Source organism: Pelodiscus sinensis, chromosome 4, assembly GCF_052426305.1.
Source record: "Pelodiscus sinensis isolate ZL-2025 chromosome 4, ASM5242630v1, whole genome shotgun sequence".
Taxonomy (NCBI): domain Eukaryota; kingdom Metazoa; phylum Chordata; order Testudines; family Trionychidae; genus Pelodiscus; species Pelodiscus sinensis.
This window is the reverse complement of record NC_143055.1, coordinates 29,460,535-29,481,636: the sequence shown is the minus strand read 5'-3', so window position 1 is coordinate 29,481,636 and position 21,102 is coordinate 29,460,535. Positions and strand designations below refer to the sequence as shown.

Below are 21,102 nucleotides of genomic sequence, written 5' to 3'. Positions count from 1 at the left end.
ATGAACCTTATGATTGTTCTGTGCTGTGTGCAGTATGTTTTACTTACATTGGATTTTAGATTACTCCAAAGATTAGTTGTTTTTCCTTTAAAAAAAAAAGTAGATGGTATATACAAATGACTGAAGGAGGTGATAAAATAGAGACGCTGCTTTATAAAGTAATTATCTGAAACTAGTAATGACATGGCTTTACACATTGCTGAAATATTTCAGTTGCAAACCCCTATTTTGTAATGTATAACTTTTGTCAAAAAATGCTCTCTTGGCTGGATCATACACAGTTTCTCAATCCAAGCCAGATGTTTTCCAAAACTCCCCTTAAAATATGCACATTACCTTGTTTCTAAGAGGTGAAAAAATAACTTGATGCTCTTACTGCCAACTTCACTTTGGGGTGGGGAAAATCTATTTTCAGCTGTTTTGAAAACTATATTTTAATACAGGCAGTCCCCGGGTTACGTACAAGATAGGGACTGTAGGTTTGTTCTTAAGTTGAATCTGTATCTAAGTCGGAACTGGCGTCCAGATTCAGCCGCTGCTGAAACTGATCAGTTTCAACAGCGGCTGAATCTGGACGCCAGTTCTGACTTACATACAGATTCAACTTAAGAACCCCAGGCATCCCCAAGTCAGCTGCTGCTGAAACTGATCAGCGGCTGATTCCAGGAAGCCTGGGGCAGGGGCTTCCTGTAGTCAGCCGCTGGTCAGTTTCAGCAGCGGCTGACTTGGGGACGCCTGGGGCAGAGCAGCTGGGGTGCTGCTGGGTTGGTCCAGTAGCGCCGCCTCTCCTCCGCGCTACTGGATCAACCCAGCAGCACCCAAGCTGCTCTGCCCCAGGCGTCCTGATTCAGCCGCTGCTGAATCTGACCAGCAGTGGCTGAATCAGGACGCCTGGGGCAGAACAGCTGGGGTGCTGCCTGGTTGGTCCAGTAGCGCCCAGAGCGGCGCTACGGGACCAACTGGCAGCGCCCCAGCTGCTGTACCACAGGTGTCCGGAGCAAAGCCAGTGGACGCGTCTGGGCTGTCCACTGCCCGCGTGCTCCGCGGCTTGGCTCTGCTTTGCTCTGCTTTGGCCCTCCCGTCCCCCCCCCCCCCCCCGTCCCCCTGGTCTGGGCTGTCAGCTGGCCGGGCGCTCCGCGGCTTGGCTCTGCTTTGCCCCCCCCCCCCCCCCCCCGGTCTGCAGACCAGGGGGACGGGGGGACGGGGACGGGCGGGGGCAAAGCAGAGCCAAGCCGCGGAGCGCGTGGGCAGCGGACAGCCCTGTCCGCTGCCCACGTGTTCCGCCGCTTTGCTTCCTCTCCCTGGTCTCCTAAGTCGGATCCGCGTAACTCGGGGACTGCCTGTACAGCATGGAAATATAAGTATCATATGTTCATATATAACTGCCTTTGAAAAAATTGTGTTAACAAATCCAATGTTTAGTTCTATTGAAACAAAAGAAAGGAACCCTAACAAATCAGGTGGTTCATAGAGTTATTTTGGGATTAGAGACCATAAAAACATACATTTATTGTTTTATCATATTTGAACCTACTCCATGGGATAAAGCTTAAGGTGTCCAGTTTCCCTATGTAGGCAGGATACAGTCCTGTCACTGATAACGTGTCTAGATTCTTTCATAGAAATCACGTCTCTTACTGCTGTTGATTGGCATCATTTCAGTGGGGATGGGTGGAGAAAACAAAGTTATTACACAAACCCTCAAAAATAAGGAAGTAAACTAAAAACATACCATATGGTATTCAGTAACATACCACAATGATCATGACCGTCATCAGCTTGTTTTATTGCATCCCATTATGTCTCAGTGTTGGATGACATATATGGTATACTCCTGCCTTTCATTGAACTTCTTTATTTTGCTGGATTTGTATCACAATGTTAATGGAAATTCACGCACAATATTTTATTGCATTAGTAAGCATTTTAGGCAGTGGTAACAAAAAGTAGCTTGACAGGATATTAAGTAGAATCTGGTTTCCAAAAGTGGTTCACTTGTTTTTGTACTACTTTTATTGTTCACATGGCTAACGTTCTGAACCCTCAGTGTAGCTTTGATAGATCAGTCTGTTTCAAATACATTGATGTGCTTATACAGATAATACATTTTTATTCTGATTTTCTGCTCTTCTAATAGGAATTTCCACAGATGAAAGTTTCTCTGCATCAGTTACCAATCAGCCTGTACAGCAGAAGGAAAATACAACATCTTTACTTGTGACAAGCAACTCTGATCAATTCCTGACGACTCCTGATGGAGACGATAAAGATATAAGCCAAGACAATTCAGAATTAAAACACAGATCTTCAAAGAAAGATTTGTTGGAGATAGACAGGTTTACTATTTGTGGAAACAGAATTGACTAAGTTTTCTGGATTGGTGTGCTTAGGAAACTGAGCTGTTGGGACAGCAAATACTACCAGAATGGACAGTTGCCCAAAAAGGCACTTAAATATTTATTTAAAAACTTAAATTATTAATGTCAAACAGATATTAATTTCTACAAGTAAATAGGTTTGGTTGCTGGTCAGATTAAGTAACAGAAATCTTTAACTTGGCTCTTTGGAAAATATAATGGATTGTGAGAGCCTCTTGTCTATTTGGCAGAGCTACAGTATCGCTGTTGCGGAATTAGATTGGAAAAATCAAAATCCTGTTTTGCTTTTTGAAACCATGCTTCCAGAACATATCATTTTTCATCAAGGTGTCTCCATTATAAGGATATAACTGGGAATATGTGACAACTTCAATAGGAAGCTCATCTTTCCAGTGACATGTTGTTTTCATAAACAGCTACAAACAGATTTCAAAACTTGTGCTTATCAGTGAACACATAAAAAGCACTGGTAGATTAAACAGTAGTCAAGATAATTATTCTTGTCACCAGAAAAATCTTGGAAGATGTACCTGAACTAATCAGAATAAAATACTACAGTATCTTAAATGAAAGACCTAGTGCATAGATAGTATTTTATCTAAAATCTAAACCAGGAAGGGAAATGGATCACAACTCCAAAAAAAATACAGTGAAGGGTCCGCATAACTGGGCAAACGCAGCTTCATCGTTTTTCTGTTCAATTACAATGTGTTCTGCAAGGCAAGCGGTATACATTTATAAATGCTATATGAAAGGCTTTTTAAAAAAAATAGTTGCTTGTTTTTTGCAATTGGAAATATTTTGTTATATAGAGATTTCTTTATATTGAGAAAAGGTAATGTGAACTGCAGCCAGCAACACCAGTGCTGCATTAATTCCACATAATTCCAATGCAATGGAAGAAATAACTACTACATTTTGGTTTAAACAAGTTGATAAAAATGGCATCTCTATATTAACTTAGCTGGAAAAATTGTCCATAGAATAGTTATACAGAAATCAGAAGCATCCATTTTAATTGATGGATTTTAAGTAGATTTGAGTAGCTTTATTATGAAGAGCTTGGTGTGATGAAGTATAATGCATCTTAATTTCTGGTGTGTGTGGCAAGGTTGGGGGAATTGATGAAAGGCATTTTGAATCCCTCAAGAATGAAACTGCATTTCAGCTCAATAAGTAGGCTAGAGAACTGAATCAAAAGGCAGTCTTGCATCTAGTGATGTATCCTATATTTGCTGTTAAAATACAACATTAACCTCTTTTTTCAAAAACCTTTCAAAAGCTTTAAGTTGATGTCTGCTAAATTATTTCCCTTTGGAATTTAATTTTTGTTTTTGGCTATGATGCAGATATTTCAGTGATGAACAAACCACAGGTTTTTTATCAACTTATGTGTAATATATTAGAGTGGAAAAGCCAAAGTTCAGTGTTTATCTTATGAATATGAAATGTGGAAGAATATATGCTAATTCCTAATATTTGCAGAATTGTATTATGACAGAACAGAGAAATGTGTAGAAATAATGTCATGAAACTGAATGTAAAGTTGTCATGAAAATGGCTTAAACAATGTAAGTCAACATCATTTACTCTAAAGGGAGCCTCTTGCTGCCCCTTCTCTACCACCACTACCTGCAGTAGAGTCCACAATCAATTGAGTTGGTGGAGAAGATTCCAAAATGCCTTTATTTTAGATGTATTTTATGCTCATTGAGAAATTTGCACATTAAAATTCAATTCAGATCATCTGTGAATTGGGTACAACTTAAATTTTTCTGAGACTTAATTTTTTCAGTTATTTAGCAGTTGCTAAAGGAATCTTGGAAAGATTTTCATCTGTTAAGTGACATTCTGTACCAATTTTATAAGTGCATCTTGTGTGAAACTCAATAAAACACAATTTTGTAATCTTTGTTTAAAAAAAGGAGGGGAATAGGCTGGATTTCTTTGCTATAGTTGTCAAATTTGAATACTGCAATGTGATTCCTGCATATTCTGGTTTCACTATGAATAACCTATTTTTTTTGCAAGCATAGTATTGGCTACCTATTTTAGATCTAATTATGTTGCTGGGTTTGGTTTTTATTTTTATTCATCAGTATGTTAAACCCAAAGGGGGTACTAGTGCCAACCTACTGTTAATCTGAATGCTAATTGTTTAAAGAAAGAATCAAATTGAAATCCTGTCCATTTTTAACTTGGTTTTTTTTCAGTTGCACTTATATCATCCTGTTAATTTTTGTGGTTTTATATTCTGTTATTTTTACTATCCCTCCCTCACTATGTGAAAATGTAACCTACTATATTTTATCGCCATTTATTCTGTGGGTACCTATAAATGCACATACTTTTCAAGTGACTGGTAGCAACTGCATAGTTGGGGATGTATTCTAACAGGGGCTTAAAATGGGATATATATTTTATTTTTTTTTTTACTCTAAAAGTAGGTGGCCAATCAGCATGAAATATCATACAAGGTTAGTGTATATGGATTATTTATGTATGTTTTGTCTTGTTTCATTGTTGAAATAGGGCTTTAGCTGAATTTTGTTATCACATTTTGCACTGAACACTGTCTAGCCACATAAAACTTTATAGAGAGGGGTGTGCTAACTAGAACTGGTGCAAATACAAATCTGGTTGATGGGAACTAGGCAATCCAAACTTGAATGATTGGAGTAGGCTGCAAACTCACTCTCAAACTACCCATTCATGTCCGATTTTATCCTGCAACAGGGTTGCTGCATTTTCGTTCTCCCACGGATTGGGATTTCCCACTTCTTTTCAAGCATTAAAGAAACCTTGTAAACTAATAAATAGAAAAGTTCATTGTAGAACACTTAAGGTTCCTACTAGGGCTGTCAATTGACCTGTGTTAACACCTGCAATTAACACAGGATAGGATTAACATGTTAATTTTTTTAACATGTTAATTGCAGATGTTAATGCTGTGCTGTCCCTTTGAAGTGCTGTTCCTCGCTTCAAAGAGGCAGTGGAGCTGGGGATCAACTGGAGTCCCCCGCTGATCCCCAGCTCCACTGTTGCAAAGCCCCTTTGAAACAGCAGAGCAGCACTTCAAAGGGGCTTTGCAATGCAGAACTTGGGATCAGCTGGAGTCCCCAGCTGATCCCAGGCTCCTAATGCGCTGCCGCAGCATCTCAAAGGGGAGGCCGAACATGACTCATCGCGCAATTAATCATGATTAACTGTTTTAATCTCTTGACAGCCCTAGTTCGTACACAGAGATACCTGACAACTCTCCCCACAAAAGCAAGAAAATGAATAGTAAATATTATTGCCTACCTGTACAGAACCTCTATTTCTCCACGTGCAGGGATACATCACTACTACTGTTCACTACAGATCAAGTTCTGCAAATTTCACAGAACCACCGGCCTTCCATCACTCCTCTTTTAACCTCCCCAAACATGTCTAACTCCCAGTTTATACAATCCCCAATACTAATAAAGTTTGGGGCAGTAAAGTAGCATATACAGATGGATGAAAAGGAGGAAGTTAAATTTGCAATGTGGGATGTGTGGTCCTTACTTAGTTTTAAGATCACTTTAATTCTGAATGTGTATTTCCACATTGGGTTTAACGCGTTAAACTCATCTGATTTAAATTCACAGTTTTTGTTAATTCACATAAATTTTCCTGGGTGTATCCAGCTAGATAAGCCTGTCTGCATTGCAGCTAGGGGCATGCCTCCCAGCCTGGCTACACAGACTTGCACTAGCGAGGCTCAGGTTAGCAGCATGGATGTTTTGGATTAGGCTCATCAAGCCCACCTAAACTCATAGGGTCCTCCTAGTTGCTTGTTATCCTTTTTTCTCCTCTCTACATTGTCTCCTCTTCATCCTATCTCTTCCTGGTCAGTCTTCCTTGTGAGGAGAAGCATGTTTCCGATGTATAGACAAGCAGGGGAAAGTCCTATATGCTACAGGCTATAGTTTGGCCAACCTAATTTACAGGGTAGGTGTGCAGCTGGGGAGGGAGAAGTAACAAGTCTTTGTAATTAACTTATAGCTAACTGGCAAAACTGAGATGGTCTTTAATAGAGTCTTGAACCACAAGACAGTGTGGGTTTGTGTTAGTATTGAATGATCAGCCAATCAGTTGTTTAAATAGACATTGACATCTCCATTTTGCCACAAGTTGTGTTCTTACAGTTTTTATTGCACCACGTAAGTGTACTGGGCATCTTGTTAGGCTGTGAGATGCAGCATCTGCCACTGCATGACTTGTGAAAAGGATTGAATGAGACATTACTTAAATAGAATATTTATAAAATATTTACAAAATTATTACAAAGCACTCATTGGTTCCTTATATATAATATCTCCCAGCCTAAGGTATTTGGAGTGTCAAAGTGCTTTTTGTGCATTTGTAAGATGTACAGGTTGGTCCTTCCTGGTCTGGCATTGTGGGGACCTCACTAGTTCTGAACAAGAGAAGTTTGCTGGACCAGGGGAGATCTGCTGCCACCAGCCCCCAAGCTCATCACCCATTGCTGGTAGACTGCCCCAGCAGGCAGTCCTGCCTCGTCCTCCCTCCTGCCCACCCCCCAACCTGGCTGGGCTGCTTTCCTAGCTTCTGCTGGCTCCCTGGGCAGCCTAGGCTCCAGCTGCTGCCTCAGGGTTCTGGTCCCATGTAGCCAGGGGCAGTCGTGGGGCTGAGGCTCTGACCCCGGCTCCATGCCAAGAGAAGCTGTGGAAAGCTGTGAGGCTTCAACCCTGGCCTCATGCAGCCTCAGCCCCACACCAGAGGGTTGCTGTGTGGGATTCCGACCCCGTGCTGCCATGGGGCTCAGGCCTGAGTGCTGTTGGAGGCTTCCACAGTGGTCTAGCCTGAGTCCTGTGCTGTCCCCAGCCGGGCTGCTGACCCTGATGCCCAGCTTATCTGGACCTCCTGCTCTTAGGCTCCTGGGCTCTCTGATCCAGGAGCATCCATGAACCTGCCAGACCAGGGATTTTGCCAGACCAGAGTGTGCCGGATTTTGGAGGTACAACCTACCTGTACTTACTTGCTATCCTAGTACAGGTTGAACCTCTCTAATGTAGCGCACACTGGTTCAGCAACATCCATGGTCCAGCATGATTTTAATTAGCCCAGTGTCCACTTACCATGGATGTGGCCAAGTTTTCTGCAGTCCCATAAAGGTTGTTTATAGCCACCAGTCCTGGCTTCTGTGTTCTGTGCTGTTTAGCTCAAATTTACCCCTAAATATCTTCTAAGAGGCCAATAAGCTGTAGAAGTGTTGGTAATGATGCTAGAAAATATTGACCTCCTAGTTGGGCAAATTCTCTGGTTTGGCACGGTCAGATCCTGAGAATATTGGACTAGAGAGGTTCAACCTATACTTCATACCATTCAAGTGATGGGTGGGAAACAGGTGAGTTTATAAAATGAGGCTTCTCTCTTTTAATTAGGCTAACATCTCTAAACAGTATTATCTTCAATTGCCTTAGGAAAAGGAAGAAAGGTGTTTTAATAGGTAGTCACCTTTTGTGTATTTTATTAGAAATAAGTAAATTGTTAGAATTAAAATTTTAACTCAGGTTCTACAAACTAGTATCTGTGGATTTTGAGACATTAAGAATTAATAGTTTGTCTTCAGCAATAGTAAAATCTGTTTGCTTTTTGTATTACTAAAGCTACAGTGTGAATTACAGTCAAAGTTACCTGGCCCCAGTGACAGTGAAAGGAGCTATTAGAAGATGCTTACCTGGGCTTCAGTCCAGCAGATTACTAAATTGTGCATGATTTCAGCATGTAAGAAGTCAATCACTTCATTGGGATTACTCATTCACTCAAGCTTTGTCTACACTTGTAGCCTTGAGTGCTGCTAGTGGCAGCAGTTTAACATGACACGGTCACAGCATCAGTGCTGGAAGCGAGCTCTTCCAGGGCTTTAGAAAAACCACCTCCATGGTTTGATCTGAGGAAGTGGGTCTGGCCCACGAAAGCTCATCATCTAATAAACCATCTTGTTTGTCTTTAAAGTGCTACATTGTCCTGCATTTTGCTTCAGCTACCCCAGACTAACACGGCTACATTTCTATCACCTCCATGGGGACTTAGCTCCCAGCAGTGGGAGTCTGTTTACACTGGCAAGTAACTGCTGAAACATTTTTGCCCAACTTGCCGGTGTATGTTGCCTCTGCTGCGTATGTTGACCAAACCAGACTGACTCTGCGACAAAGAACAACTGGACACAGATCAGAACCAGGAATGGTAACACACACAAACCTATAGGGGAACATTTTAATCTAGCTACACACAAATCATGGATTTAAAAGTAGCTGCCTTCTACAAAGGAATTTCACTACCGAATGACAGAGACAGCTGAACTGGAATTCATTTACAAATTTGACACTTGAGGGGTAGCCAAGTTAGTCTGTAACAGGAAATACTTTAAAAAACAACAACAAACAGTCTGGTAGCACTTTAAAGACTAACAAAATATGTAGATGGTATCATGAACTTTCATGGGCACAGCCCACTTCAGATGACTGGAGTGTTGGATGTTTTTTAAATTTGACACTGTCACCCTGGGCTTGAAGACATTAACTGGTTAACGCACTACAAAGCCAGTTTCTCCCGCCTTTGGCATTCACATTTTCACATCAAAAGCTGTGAATTGAACACATCCAGCTCCTCTTAATTAGCTTCATTAACTTGGGTCCTACAATGAACAGGTACTTCTTTTGCTATAATATATATCTTAGGTTCTGTTATTTCCACATCACCTTATCTGATGAAGTGAGTTTTACCCACAAAAGCTCATGATCCTATATATTTCTCTAAGTTGCCACAGGACTATTCATTTTTAAAGTTACAGACTAGCACGATTACCCTTCTGAGACTTTTTGCCAGTGTAGACGAGTCTTTGGTAACAAATATGCTTAAGTGCTTTGCTGCCTCAGAATAATACAATGGTTTGTTTGAGAGAGAGTTGTTGATCAAAGAGCAATTGTGAGCATAACAAACCTTTCATTGGACTGTTTGAATATCTGGTATAATAGGCACCAAATTGGGATGTAAAGTAAATTGTTTCCAATTGCACCATGCTCTCTTAAGTGTGCAGCTAGGGAACTAACAATGTAATATTGATTCTCTCTCTGCACATTTAGTGTGCACCTTGAAGGAAGGAGCACTACATCCTTTGTAACTTTTGTCTGGTAACATTCTACCATCTTTCCTCTGTGAAAGCCTAGAAGTGATTTGCGGGAGCCAGGAAAAGCAAAGTGGCAAATACAAGCCAGGCACTTTGTCCCATTTATTTACATTTGGGGGGATTTTATTCTCTTTGCTTGCAAATTCCAGACATCCTGTCTCTTTATTTCAGAAAACTGAAAACTGAATCTCAGGAATGAGTGAATGGGTGTGTGGAATCTATGTACATCCAAAATAATAGAAACATATTTTTTTTACAGTGCCAAATTTTAAAAGCACATATAGAAAATGAATTATATGAACACACAAGATGCATTTTGTTTGGCTTTAACTACCAAGCTTTTTCCATAGGAATATATTAAGCTCTGAAAGATTTTGCAGCCTTTCAAATGTTCATCATAAAAGCAGAATTTCCCCTCAAGTCAAAGTGACTTTTATAATCATGAATATTGTTAGTTTATTGAATTCAATCATAATTTATGGTTTACATATTGTATAAATTTCTCATCTTTAGTGGTTTGATTTTATTTAGAAGTTTACTGTAAATATCTATATTTTTTCAATTAATTTTAATAAAGCAACTTGTTTTTTGTCATGCCAGTAAATCCCATCTTAATGAAGTAAGTACTCACTTTATTATGGTAAATTTTGGGTGTTAATTCACAACTGTGCAGTCTTATAAGTTCACATTTTCTATTTATTTTGATAATGATGGAGAACATTAGTGAAACAGACTTTTTCATAACTGAAATGCTCATCAGTTTATCTAAAAGTAATAGTAAAAGCTTTTTTTATCTAATATGTTGGGGGAATGGAGGGTGCTAGTAAGTGAAAAATGTCTAAGAGGGAGGGAATTTGGGTGCAGGGGTAGAGATTGGAGTGTCAGAAAGTGTGCAGTGTGTAGGCTCTGGAGAGAGGTTTCAGGTAGAGTTGCCAACTTTCTAATTGCACAAAACCAAACACTTCCACCCCCACACCTTCTGTCACTCACTGTTCTCCAGACTCACTTTCACTTGGCTGGAGCAGGGATCTGGGGTGTGAAAGGAAGAATGGGCTCTGGGTGGGGCCAGAAAATGAGGGGTGTTCAGGACGCAGATGAGGGCTTCAGGCTGTGGCCGGTGGGTTAAGGTTTAGGGAAGAGGGCGACTTTGGGGTAGGGCTGGAGATGGGTTTGGGGTACAGGAGGAGGTTTGGGAGAGTTGAATGCAGGCTCTGAGAGGTAGTTTAGGTGTGGGAGGGGATTGCAGACTGTTAGAGTGCAGAAGGTGGAGCCAGTGCTCAGGGTGAGGTGGGTTGGGGCAGAGCATGGAGTCCTGTTGGCCATTCCTGTGCCTAGGAGCAGCAGGGACAGGGAAAGACTTCCTGCAAGTGGCAACAAAGTAAGTGCTCTTTAGATCCAGCACCTCAAATCTCCCACAGACCAATCTCCTGACCTGAGCCCCCTCTGTTCTCCAAACACCCTTCCAGAGCTCACTCCCCAGACTCTACTCCCACATGCCATCTCCACCTCACATCCTCTCCCCCTCTCTGAGCCCCTTAGAGCAGCAGGGTCATGTTGCTACTTCCCGGGAGCCACGTGGAGCCAGGTAGTGAACCTGCTGGCCCTGCGCCAACCAGACTGTCTATGAAGATTAGAAATGCAGGTTTATAGAGCTTTCCAGTTGGTACAGGGCCAGATAACACAACTTGTACTGTACAACTGATACTGTTCTGCCACATGAATGTTAATAGCATTGAATGCAAAACAATGACTTACTTCTGCCCTACAAACCAAGACACACATCAATATAAGTGAGCAAACTAATCTGAAGTATGCTTTTAATCAGATGGTGAAATCCTGGCTTTGTGTTGGAATTGTCATCTTCCCAGATATTAAAAAGACATCGCTTTCTTCTTCTTACTAATGTCCTTTTAAATAGCTATTGTTTATGTATTGGAGGGCTGGACTGTGTTCATTCTTTTGACTTCAAGAAACAAATTACTTTGTACAACTTCTAAGCAGCCACCTGACATATTTTCACTAGAAGCTCCTTAACCGACTTAAGTTACGCAGCTAGACCATCTAAGGTATCTGTTCATATAAGAATGTGGGTAAATCTAATGTGGGTAAAGCAGTTTGTCACAGGTGAATGGTGAGATTCCTTAATGAAGCTAATGGGTTCTTTTCCATTTGTCTCTTATCTCTAGTATAGCAACACATTTATCCACCTTGTAAATGTGAGTATGTTAATTCTTTGTTCCTTGGTAGCATGTTTTGTTTTCCCCAGTACAAACAACAGGACCTACGACCAGAGAGAGCTAAAATGTAGCTGCTTAAATATGTAAATGGAACCAAAGAGCTGTCAGATTGATCAAGTTTCTCCAGATCTAGTAATGGCATTAGTGGTAAACCTAAAAATGATAGGAGTGGAGGAAGTGGGATTCAATAGTGGACCCATTTTCATTTTTGTAACCATGTGAAAGAAATCAATTTCCCAATTGTTCAGACTTTTGTTTGAAATGCTTACACACCTTATTTATTTATTTATTTATTTATTACGTATTTTTACCTTGCCTCTCTATTTAAAATATTTGAGGCGGTTTACAAAATTTTTAAAATTTTGATGCTCACTAGATCTGTCATTCAGTAACACTTTTGAAGGTGAGAGTGTTGCTGCTGACTTTGATAGGTATGTCTACGCTGTGTTTTAAAACCTGTGTCATGATTATGAGGGTTAGCCAGCAGCCTGGGGATTAAGGAGTTAACTACACCTAGCCAGGTGGAGTGACCAGTACGAATGTAGGTGGGACTTTCAAACTGGGACAAAGGAATTGGTGTTTTTTCCTTTCTCCTTTTGTGTCTCTGGGTGAGTCCTCTGCAGCTACAGGGAGAGACAAGCATGTCTCTCTCTCTCTCCCCAAGAAGCAATGCTTCACTTTCTGTAAGTAGGGTAAGGTTTAGGTAGTTTCATTAGGCTTTATTGTTTTAAGGGTTGGGTATGGGACCAGATATCTGGCACTGCTTAAGAGATGTTTGGTTTTTCTTTTTAACTAAATTCTAGCCCATGGTGTAATTCCTCCATGAGTATATTTTGATACCTTTCCATCTGATCATTATGCTTACAACAGGAATATTGTTGTAATAATAAAAGTTTTCTCTTTTCTTTTTATTAACCTGGCATTGGTTACTTGTGTGTCCTGATTTTTATAATAGGGGTGAGATTTCCCAAGTGATCTTTCCCCTAATCTCGTTATTAATATTTGGGTGGTGGCAGCGGAAGTTTTATTCCCAAAATCTAGGGTTTTTTAGATTTTGGGGGAAGTTTTATACCAAAGCCTGGTAGATAAGGCTTTGGGGTACACTTGCTGGCCCCCACTTCTGCATTTATCATGCCAGAGTGGGGAAGGAACCATGACAACCTGCTATAGCAAATCTCAGAGCCCAGGCCTACAGACTTGGAGCTTGTACTAAGGAGCTAAAAATAGATGTGTACAGCCTCTTAACGACTTACGAACTGGTTACGGACCGAGCAATTGGTCGTAATTCGGTTTGTCCGTAAGTTGGATCCCATAGACTTACACACGACCGTGCTGTTCGTAAGCGCGGATCGCATTCGTAACTTGGGGTCTGCCATTTACGACAGCTTTGGTCGTAACTGCGAACAGTCATAAGTCGACCGTTCGCAGCTTGGGGACCAGCTGAAGATGTTATGGCTCCGACTGGAGAGTAGGACCTCCCTCCCCTGCCTCCAGAGCCTAAGGATCAATACAGCTATTTTTAGTGCTGTAGCATGAGTGAACCTAGAGGGGTTCTGAGGCCATACGTTAGTGCTAGACTACGGGGAAGATTGGAAAAAGGATAAGCAAATTCCGAGGGAATCTAACTTTTGAAAGTGAAAGTAGTCTAGACGTGGTTTTTTTGGCAACCCCCTCCCCCTTTTTCAAAAAGCCAGTTTCCCTCAAAAAATGAGGTTTATGTGACTTTTTGAAAAGGGGGGGGGGTTGCCGAAAAAACCGCATCTAGACTACTTTCGCTTTTGAAAGTGAGATTGGAATTCCCGTGGAATTTGCATATCCTCTTTCGAATCTTCCCCATGGTCTAGACATAGCCTAAGGTTTTGAAAGGCCGTGTAGACATACCTAATAAGACAGGATTCCATCCCTAGTTCATTTTATTTACCTCCATACAAGGAAAAGCTTTTAAATAATTTCCAATACTCTAAGCTTCTGATCACCAAGGGCAGGTTCATCTGTGTTTGTTCACCTGATCCATGAGATACCAAAAGAAGTTGACACATCTTAAGCTTCAGTCCTACAAGCTATTCTGCATTGTCAGGATTCCATGCAGACACAGAAACATAGTCTGCTGGATTGACTCCTTAGGCAGGGGTGTCCAAACTTTTTTCAAAGAGGGCCAGATTTGATGAAGTGAACATGCATGAGGGCCGACCATTTTGCCTGACATTCTTTGAACCATTAAAATTAAATGCAAATTAACTATTTTATGCAAAGTTTATTGCAAACGGCATGCTTTTCATTTCGTCACATGGATGACAAATCTAAACAGGTGTTAAATCACTCTGCCTTTCATATCTGAAGCCCAAACGAAAAAAAAATCCAGGAAGCTGAAATATATGTTAGGAACATTGTAAAGTACATTACATATTATTGGTAATAAAGGTTGTCCGTCAACTTTTAAGTTCAAAAAATATGAACAGGAACATAACACCAAGTATACATGTTGTGTCCAAATACATTTATAACTGATTTAGACCAACTGACTAACTGAGATTTTACAATGTATTCATCTCAATACATATGGATTCGTTGGGGGCCATAAAAGATAGATATTGCCAAATTACCTGTGGGGCCGTATTAAACCGGAACACGGGCCGCAATTGGCCCGCGGGCCGGACTTTGGACATGCCTGCCTTAGAGGGTCAGTGCTGTTAGGGGAGAAGTTATAAAAGAAATTAATCCTTACGTTTGTATATAGACAAATATACTGTGTAGCATTAGCTTATTCAATATTAATCACAAAGCCTTATATTCAATATATCACAAAGCAGTGTTGGGATTATCTGCAGGACCTGAGGTGGAAATGTGTATCAAAGGAAGTTACTAACCAACGTTTTTCTTTTTTGAAATTGAGCTATTTTGTTGCTTAGGGAAGACAGACGCTATGCAACTTCAGACTACTCAAGCCCTAATCCTGCCTCAGTTTCTGCTCTTCTACAGCCATGGGCTCTCCTAGAGTAGGAGTCAAAGTTCCAGTTTGAAAAGTGTCCTCCCTGCTAGGGTTCAAAGTTTATTGCATCTGACCACAGTGATAGTAAAGTTGCTCCACTATGCTTACATTTGGGCACCACTGAAGTGGGTTGTGAGTGTAATGATGATCCTGAGAGCTACTGAGTGTTCCCAATTCCCATTGACCTTCCACAGGGAGTTGAGGCAGCTCAGTAAAACAGCACACTCTCATAGCAGCAGATAGGTCGTGTTTGGAGATTGAACAGCTTGCTCGTCCCTATAAATGGGACCTTCAGCTCAGTGTTGAGGCTTTAGAGGGAGGGAAATATCGGGAACTTTTTATTGCTGTTCTCTCCTGCCTGCTTACTGCAGCTGTAAATTCATACATGAAAATCAGATCAAGGAGCTTGTAGCTGGTTGTCAGGCACCAAAGCCATCCAGTACAAATAGGAATCCTGCTAGTGGTGGCTGGACTGGTTGTGTCTCCTCTCACTGAAGCTGAAACTTCACTAGAAACCCTTATTGTCTGAAGTCAGCAAGTCTAATGACATAGCCAACAGGGAACTTCCCAGTGGCCTGAGCAGCAGAAGCAGAACTACACTTGTTTCTACTGAGAACAGCCTTCTGATTATCACTCCGAGACTCTCTCCTCTAAGCAGTGGGACCTCCTGTCATTTCAGTTAACATCTTCCACCCTTTTGAACACCCAGCACAGCAGCTGTAACGAGACAAGGAGCCGTGTGCTGGGACTTAATGTTATGTCAGTAGCCGATGCTGAAAGCTTATTGTGAAAGCAGAGGACCTGAGTGCTACAACTAGGCTGATGCAACAACAGTCTTCTGAGCTGGCTTTAGTCTCCAGATTCAACAGAATGTTTCATGAGGACAAATTTCTGTTAGCAACTCAGCTTAGCCATGTGGCAGAACTTAGCACAATGGACCATTTCAGTATCGACATTCTATTTTTGTCTGCCAGCACCACGGTTGCATTTGGACTTGTTGTCTAGGCTGCATGGGGGAGAAAATTCTTAATCAGATGAAGGCTTGGGTTTTCACACTGGCCCTGCTTTTCCCTACAGCAAGGAGTGAAACTATGGAGTAGTTCTAGTAGGCAGTTTCTTATAGTAGGTATATATGTCCAGCTGCACCTACCTTTGTTTGATCCTGGCCCAGCAAAGCACTTAAGCATGTGCCTAACTGAACTGAGTAGTGGTCCCATACTTTATTCCCACTACATGCAATTGATTGCCTCAGGAATTGCAGTTCTGCTGTTCAAAATGGTAAAGTGTGCAACGAGAGTTCAACCTTCACTCTGTGCCGTGTTTATTTATTGCCAGTAGCTTCATTGATCTAACAAACCATCTAATGATTATAAGGCCTGTTACAATTTCAATGCTCTTCCCCTGTAATCAATGAGCATTTTGGTTTTTGTCTTCCCAATATTTTTAAGCACAGCAGATGAACTGAACCTTTTAGTAGTCAGAACAAATCAACCAAGCCACAAGCCCCAGTGTGAAGGAGAAAAAATGCCACTCTTCCATGGGAGGGAAATACTGACTGGTCATTTTCAGTAACGTGCTCCATGGTATTCTCATTTTGAACAGAGCAGCTATTTGAATAGCTTGTGTGCTGCCTGTAGGAGCAACCAGTATACCATCTTTTGACTCTAGGTATAGCAGTTGATTCATTCAAATAATCTTAAAAAAGGGAGGCAGGTTTCAAGTCTCTTTCCTAATTTTTCCATAACTAGTATCTTCCTCATCCAGCCCATGTTTTCTGGGTCTTCTGGTGGTGCTAAAACGATGATCTCTTTCCATAATTTGTTTGTAAAGGATGATTTTCACACAACTGTGTAAGGAAAACAAAATAGCACAAAACTATTTTTCAGCGATCCAGGAAATTAAGTATCTAATACTTATTTGTGTGTATTAGGTTTTGAGGAAGAAAAACTCACTAACGTAACTTGGCTTTGCCATAAAAACACACACTCAGTTTTTAGTAACTTGATGCCATGAATATTTTTTGGACTGTTGAATACTCACTAGCGTGGTTTCATTGTTGGATCAGCTAAGAAGAAGCCTGAAAGATGTGGAAAATGTTATCTAGTATTTAGGCTAAGTACAATATATTAATATCTACCCCAGTCTCTCAAAGATTGTAGAGAATAATTGCATCATGTATAAATCCACAAGTAAATTTCAAGGAATAGAATGCTTTTCTAAGCAGTCTGGGGCCTGCAATAACCGGATCATTTATCTCTCTGTTAGGAGACAATACAGATCTAATTATGCCCCGGATAATAAAACTAATATAATTACCCCTCAAAAAAGTTTGATTTACAGACAAAAATAAGCCAAGCTTGATAGCTCCAGAAAAGAAAATATGGCAATATGTGTAGCTGGAATAAGGACAAGCATTTCAAATGAGAGAGACAGAGACTCTGCATTGTTTAATCTGGTGGTAGCACTATGTAAAATGAAACCTGTTTTGTTTTTGTTCTGGGCACACACATATGAAGTAGATATTGTGTCACTTGTCTCCTTTTAAACAATGGGCTGTACTGTTTGTCCACTGAAGTCAATGGAGTTAAGCCAGCAGAAAACTCAGCCGAAGATCTATTGCTAAATGCCTTCATATGAGTATCGGACAGCAGTGTTTCAGTGCATAATACTGATTCTTTACCAACATTGCTTTAGGAAAGATACCCCTCAATTGTCATTTGAAGAGCAGGGGTTGGCAGGAATGAATGCAGTACATAATCTGGAAAGGAGAAATAGATCTTAACATCATCATCCCCCCTGACAACTCAGCACCTTTTTGTTTGCCTTTTTACCCCTTACCCCACAAGAAGATCCAAATTAGAGCCATAAAATACATAGGAAAAGCCCATTCAGGGTCTAGCAAATTCCCATGTAGTTTTCTCATTGACTGAGAAGGTGGCCTTTACACCAAAGAGCAAGAGGAATGAGTAGGAGGTTAGGTCCCGTTAGCAAGCGTATGTCCCAAGATCTGCAGAGTCAGCTGCCTGTACACAGGTGACCAATCACATCCTACTTTGGAAGTGCTGCTCTATGGTCTGTCTCACACCTACAGCTGAACAATAGCACTCACATACTCAGATCAAATGGAAGTTAGTGGTGCTGGCAACAGTAGTTATTTCCTGGGACACCAAGGCCCTTTGATGCCAACTGACAGAGGGTTCTATACAAGCAACTCCGGTCTGAGTCCTAACAAACTCTCTATAGCTAATACACTGATTTCATGGTATTTAAACATAACGGTAGTATATGAGGGGTCTACTGATAACCTGTAAATTATTGATACTCATAATCTTGTGTATGAGTACTATATAAAGAACAAAGTGACCGTATTGAAAATTATGCCATTATGGTCTTGGAGGGAAGCCAAATCACTGGGTAAAAATAGGTCTTGGTGATAGCCTATTCAAGTGGGAGGGAACTGTCATGTTTCCCTGGCTAGGGGATTATGTAATATATTGCTCACTTGTCTACCTTTGTACCAATCCAGAAAAGTCAATGAAAAACCAGCAAACACAACTTATAAAAATCACCCTGGCTGGGAAGGAAGGCTGATTCAGTATGTCATAGAGTGGAGAAGGATGTATACAGTCTTTGGAGGCCAGCACATGCAGCAAAAGACTGAACTCTTTTCAGTCCTTACGGGATAGGAAAGGTACCACGTGTAGACCCTACTTTGCATTTTATTATTTTGTTTAAGTAAACATTTGTTTCCATCACTCGCCCCTGTTTCTATTTGAATCTCTAGTCTCTCTTAAATTCACGTCCTTTTGTTTTACTACAGTGGACCCCCAAGTGTTGTGTGTGATAGAATACTAGGACTGGAAGGGACCTTGAGAGGTCTTCAAGTCCAGTCCCCTACACTCATGGCAGGACCAAGCACCATATAGACCCAGAGGTCTGCCACCTATGGCTCTAGAGCCAAATATAGCAGGGGTGCCCAATCCATTACAGACAAAGAGCCAAAATAGAGGTGGATACAGCACAAAGAGCCGAGGGAAAAAAGTTGTTGAGCAAAAAAAAGCGGGGGGGGGGGCGGGAGGAATGGTCGCCTCCCTTTTAAGAGCAGAGCAGGCATTGCCCTTTTAAGGCAGCCATTTTGAAGGTGGCCATTTTGAAGTCTGCATGCCACGACTCCAGCTCTGTCTCTTTAGAGAGAAACATGCTGCCCCTTTCAGAGCCGTGGGTGTGGGTGCAGGAGCCGTAATTTTTCTTTGAAGAGCTGCATGCAGCTCACAAGCCATGGGTTGGAAACCCCTGCAATATGGCTTTTTCATCATTTCCAAAATACACACAACTTTTTAAATTAAAATGGAAAGTTAATTCAAAATTTAAAAATGCAAAATTACTCAGGTCGAGATGGTCTCTTTTTTTGTCTATTTCATTTTTAACTGTTCATTTTAACAACCCTCCATCCTTTCCACTCATTCAAGGTCACGAATGTTCTCTTATTATTTGATTAGTCGAGAAATCTTTCCATCATCATATATGATGGTGAATTCTGTGATCCTCTCCAATAGCAAAAAGGGAGATGAGTACCAAAATTTTCAAAAGAAGTGGACAGACTTGTATGCTTTTGTGGATAGGTCTCATTTGTACTGAGAGACTGTTCTCAAACAAACAAAAACCCAAATTTCATGACAAAACATTCAGCATTTGCTACAAAATACCCTGAGGGTGATGCATGAAAAAAAGCCTGCAAGGAACTTCAGCAAAAAATAGCCTGCTGGCCTGGTGAAAAAAAGATGGGAGCTTAAACTCTGCGGCTACGTCTACACTGGCCCCTTTTCCGGAAGGGGCATGTTAATTTCACCTATCGTAGTAGGGAAATCCGCGGGGGATTTAAATATCCCCCGCGGCATTTAAATAAAAATGTCCGCCGCTTTTTTCCGGCTTTTAGAAAAGCCGGAAAAGAGCGTCTACACTGGCCCCGATCCTCCGGAAAAAGTGCCCTTTTCTGGAGGCTCTTATTCCTACTTCAAAGTAGGAATAAGAGCCTCCGGAAAAGGGCGCTTTCCGGAGGATCGGGGCCAGTGTAGACGCTCTTTTCCGGCTTTTCTAAAAGCCGGAAAAAAGCGGCGGACATTTTTATTTAAATGCCGCGGGGGATATTTAAATCCCCCGCGGATTTCCCTACTACGATAGGTGAAATTAACATGCCCCTTCCGGAAAAGGGGCCAGTGTAGACGTAGCCTGCAAGTTTTGTGGGCTTATAGAGCACTACTTGAGAGGTGGGAAAGCCTTTCACTGAAGGGGATTATGTTAAAGATAGATGATAAAAATTGGTTGTGAACTATTTGACGAGTTTCACAACAAGGACAAAAAGCTTGTAGAAAAGTCAAGACATGCAATGTTCATGACAGAGCTATGAAGATGGCCCATCAAATCGACAAGGAACAAATGCAAAATTTGAGTACAGCTACTTATTTTTAGTTTGCTTTGAACAAGTCAACTGACAGCTTTAATCAATTGTGTATTCTGGGACGATATATATGTGGAAATGCTGTACATGAAGAAATGATTGAGGTATTAGCAATGAAAAATCAAACAAAGGACAAAGACATCCTTAAAACTGTGGTGAACTTAGTAAACGAGAAAAATACAGTTAGATAATCTTGCGCCTCTGGGAACGGATGGAGCATCTAACATCGTCAGCAAATACAGGGGATTCCTTACTCTTGTCAAAACAGCTGAACCACCTGCTTTTGAACTTTCATTGCACTGGGCATCAGGAAGCATTTTGTGCGCAATACAGTGGAACTGAACTCGGAAATGTAATGGGACTGGTCATTCGCATTGTCAATTGGATTCTTAATCACCATCAATTTCAGTCACTGCTTGAGGTAGTAGATTCCAAATACCCTGATCTTTTAATGCACAATGTTTGCTGGTTATCTTGTGGCAAAGTTTTATCTTGTTTTGCCACCTGCACTAACGAGATTGTCATTTTGGATATGAAGGGTGTCAAACATGCCAAGCTTTCAGACTGTGATTGACTGGTTGCTCAAGTTTTACTATCTTGTTGACATTACTGGTCATTTGAATGAGTTGAACCTTAAGCTACAAGGGCAAGGAAATACAGTCCTGACTTTGCAGTGGGCAGTGTTTGGATCTGAGTCAAAATTGACTGTTTTCATCAAAGATATCAACATGGGCGGAGTGACATTTTGAAAGATTACGAATGTTTCATGATTCATATCAGAGAGAATCCAAATAACAGCCCTGATTTGCAGCAGCTTGGCAAGTTTTTCTGAACTCTGATGGCATTCAAGTCTTGTTTTG

The 21,102-nt window shown here is 41.1% G+C and overlaps 1 protein-coding gene across 5 annotated transcripts in view; it reads left to right on the top strand.

Moving 5' to 3' along the window:
• TAPT1 (transmembrane anterior posterior transformation 1) overlaps positions 1-4,124 on the top strand; it is a 90,270-nt gene extending 86,146 nt beyond the window's left edge. For all 5 annotated transcript variants that reach the window (XM_075930687.2, XM_006136982.5, XM_075930686.2 and 2 more), the window contains one exon: positions 2,138-4,124. In XM_075930687.2, coding sequence (XP_075786802.1) covers positions 2,138-2,367 — 230 coding nt within the window. In that variant the 3' untranslated portion in view covers positions 2,368-4,124. The remainder of the gene's footprint in view (positions 1-2,137) is intronic.
• The last annotated feature ends 16,978 nt before the right edge of the window (positions 4,125-21,102 follow it).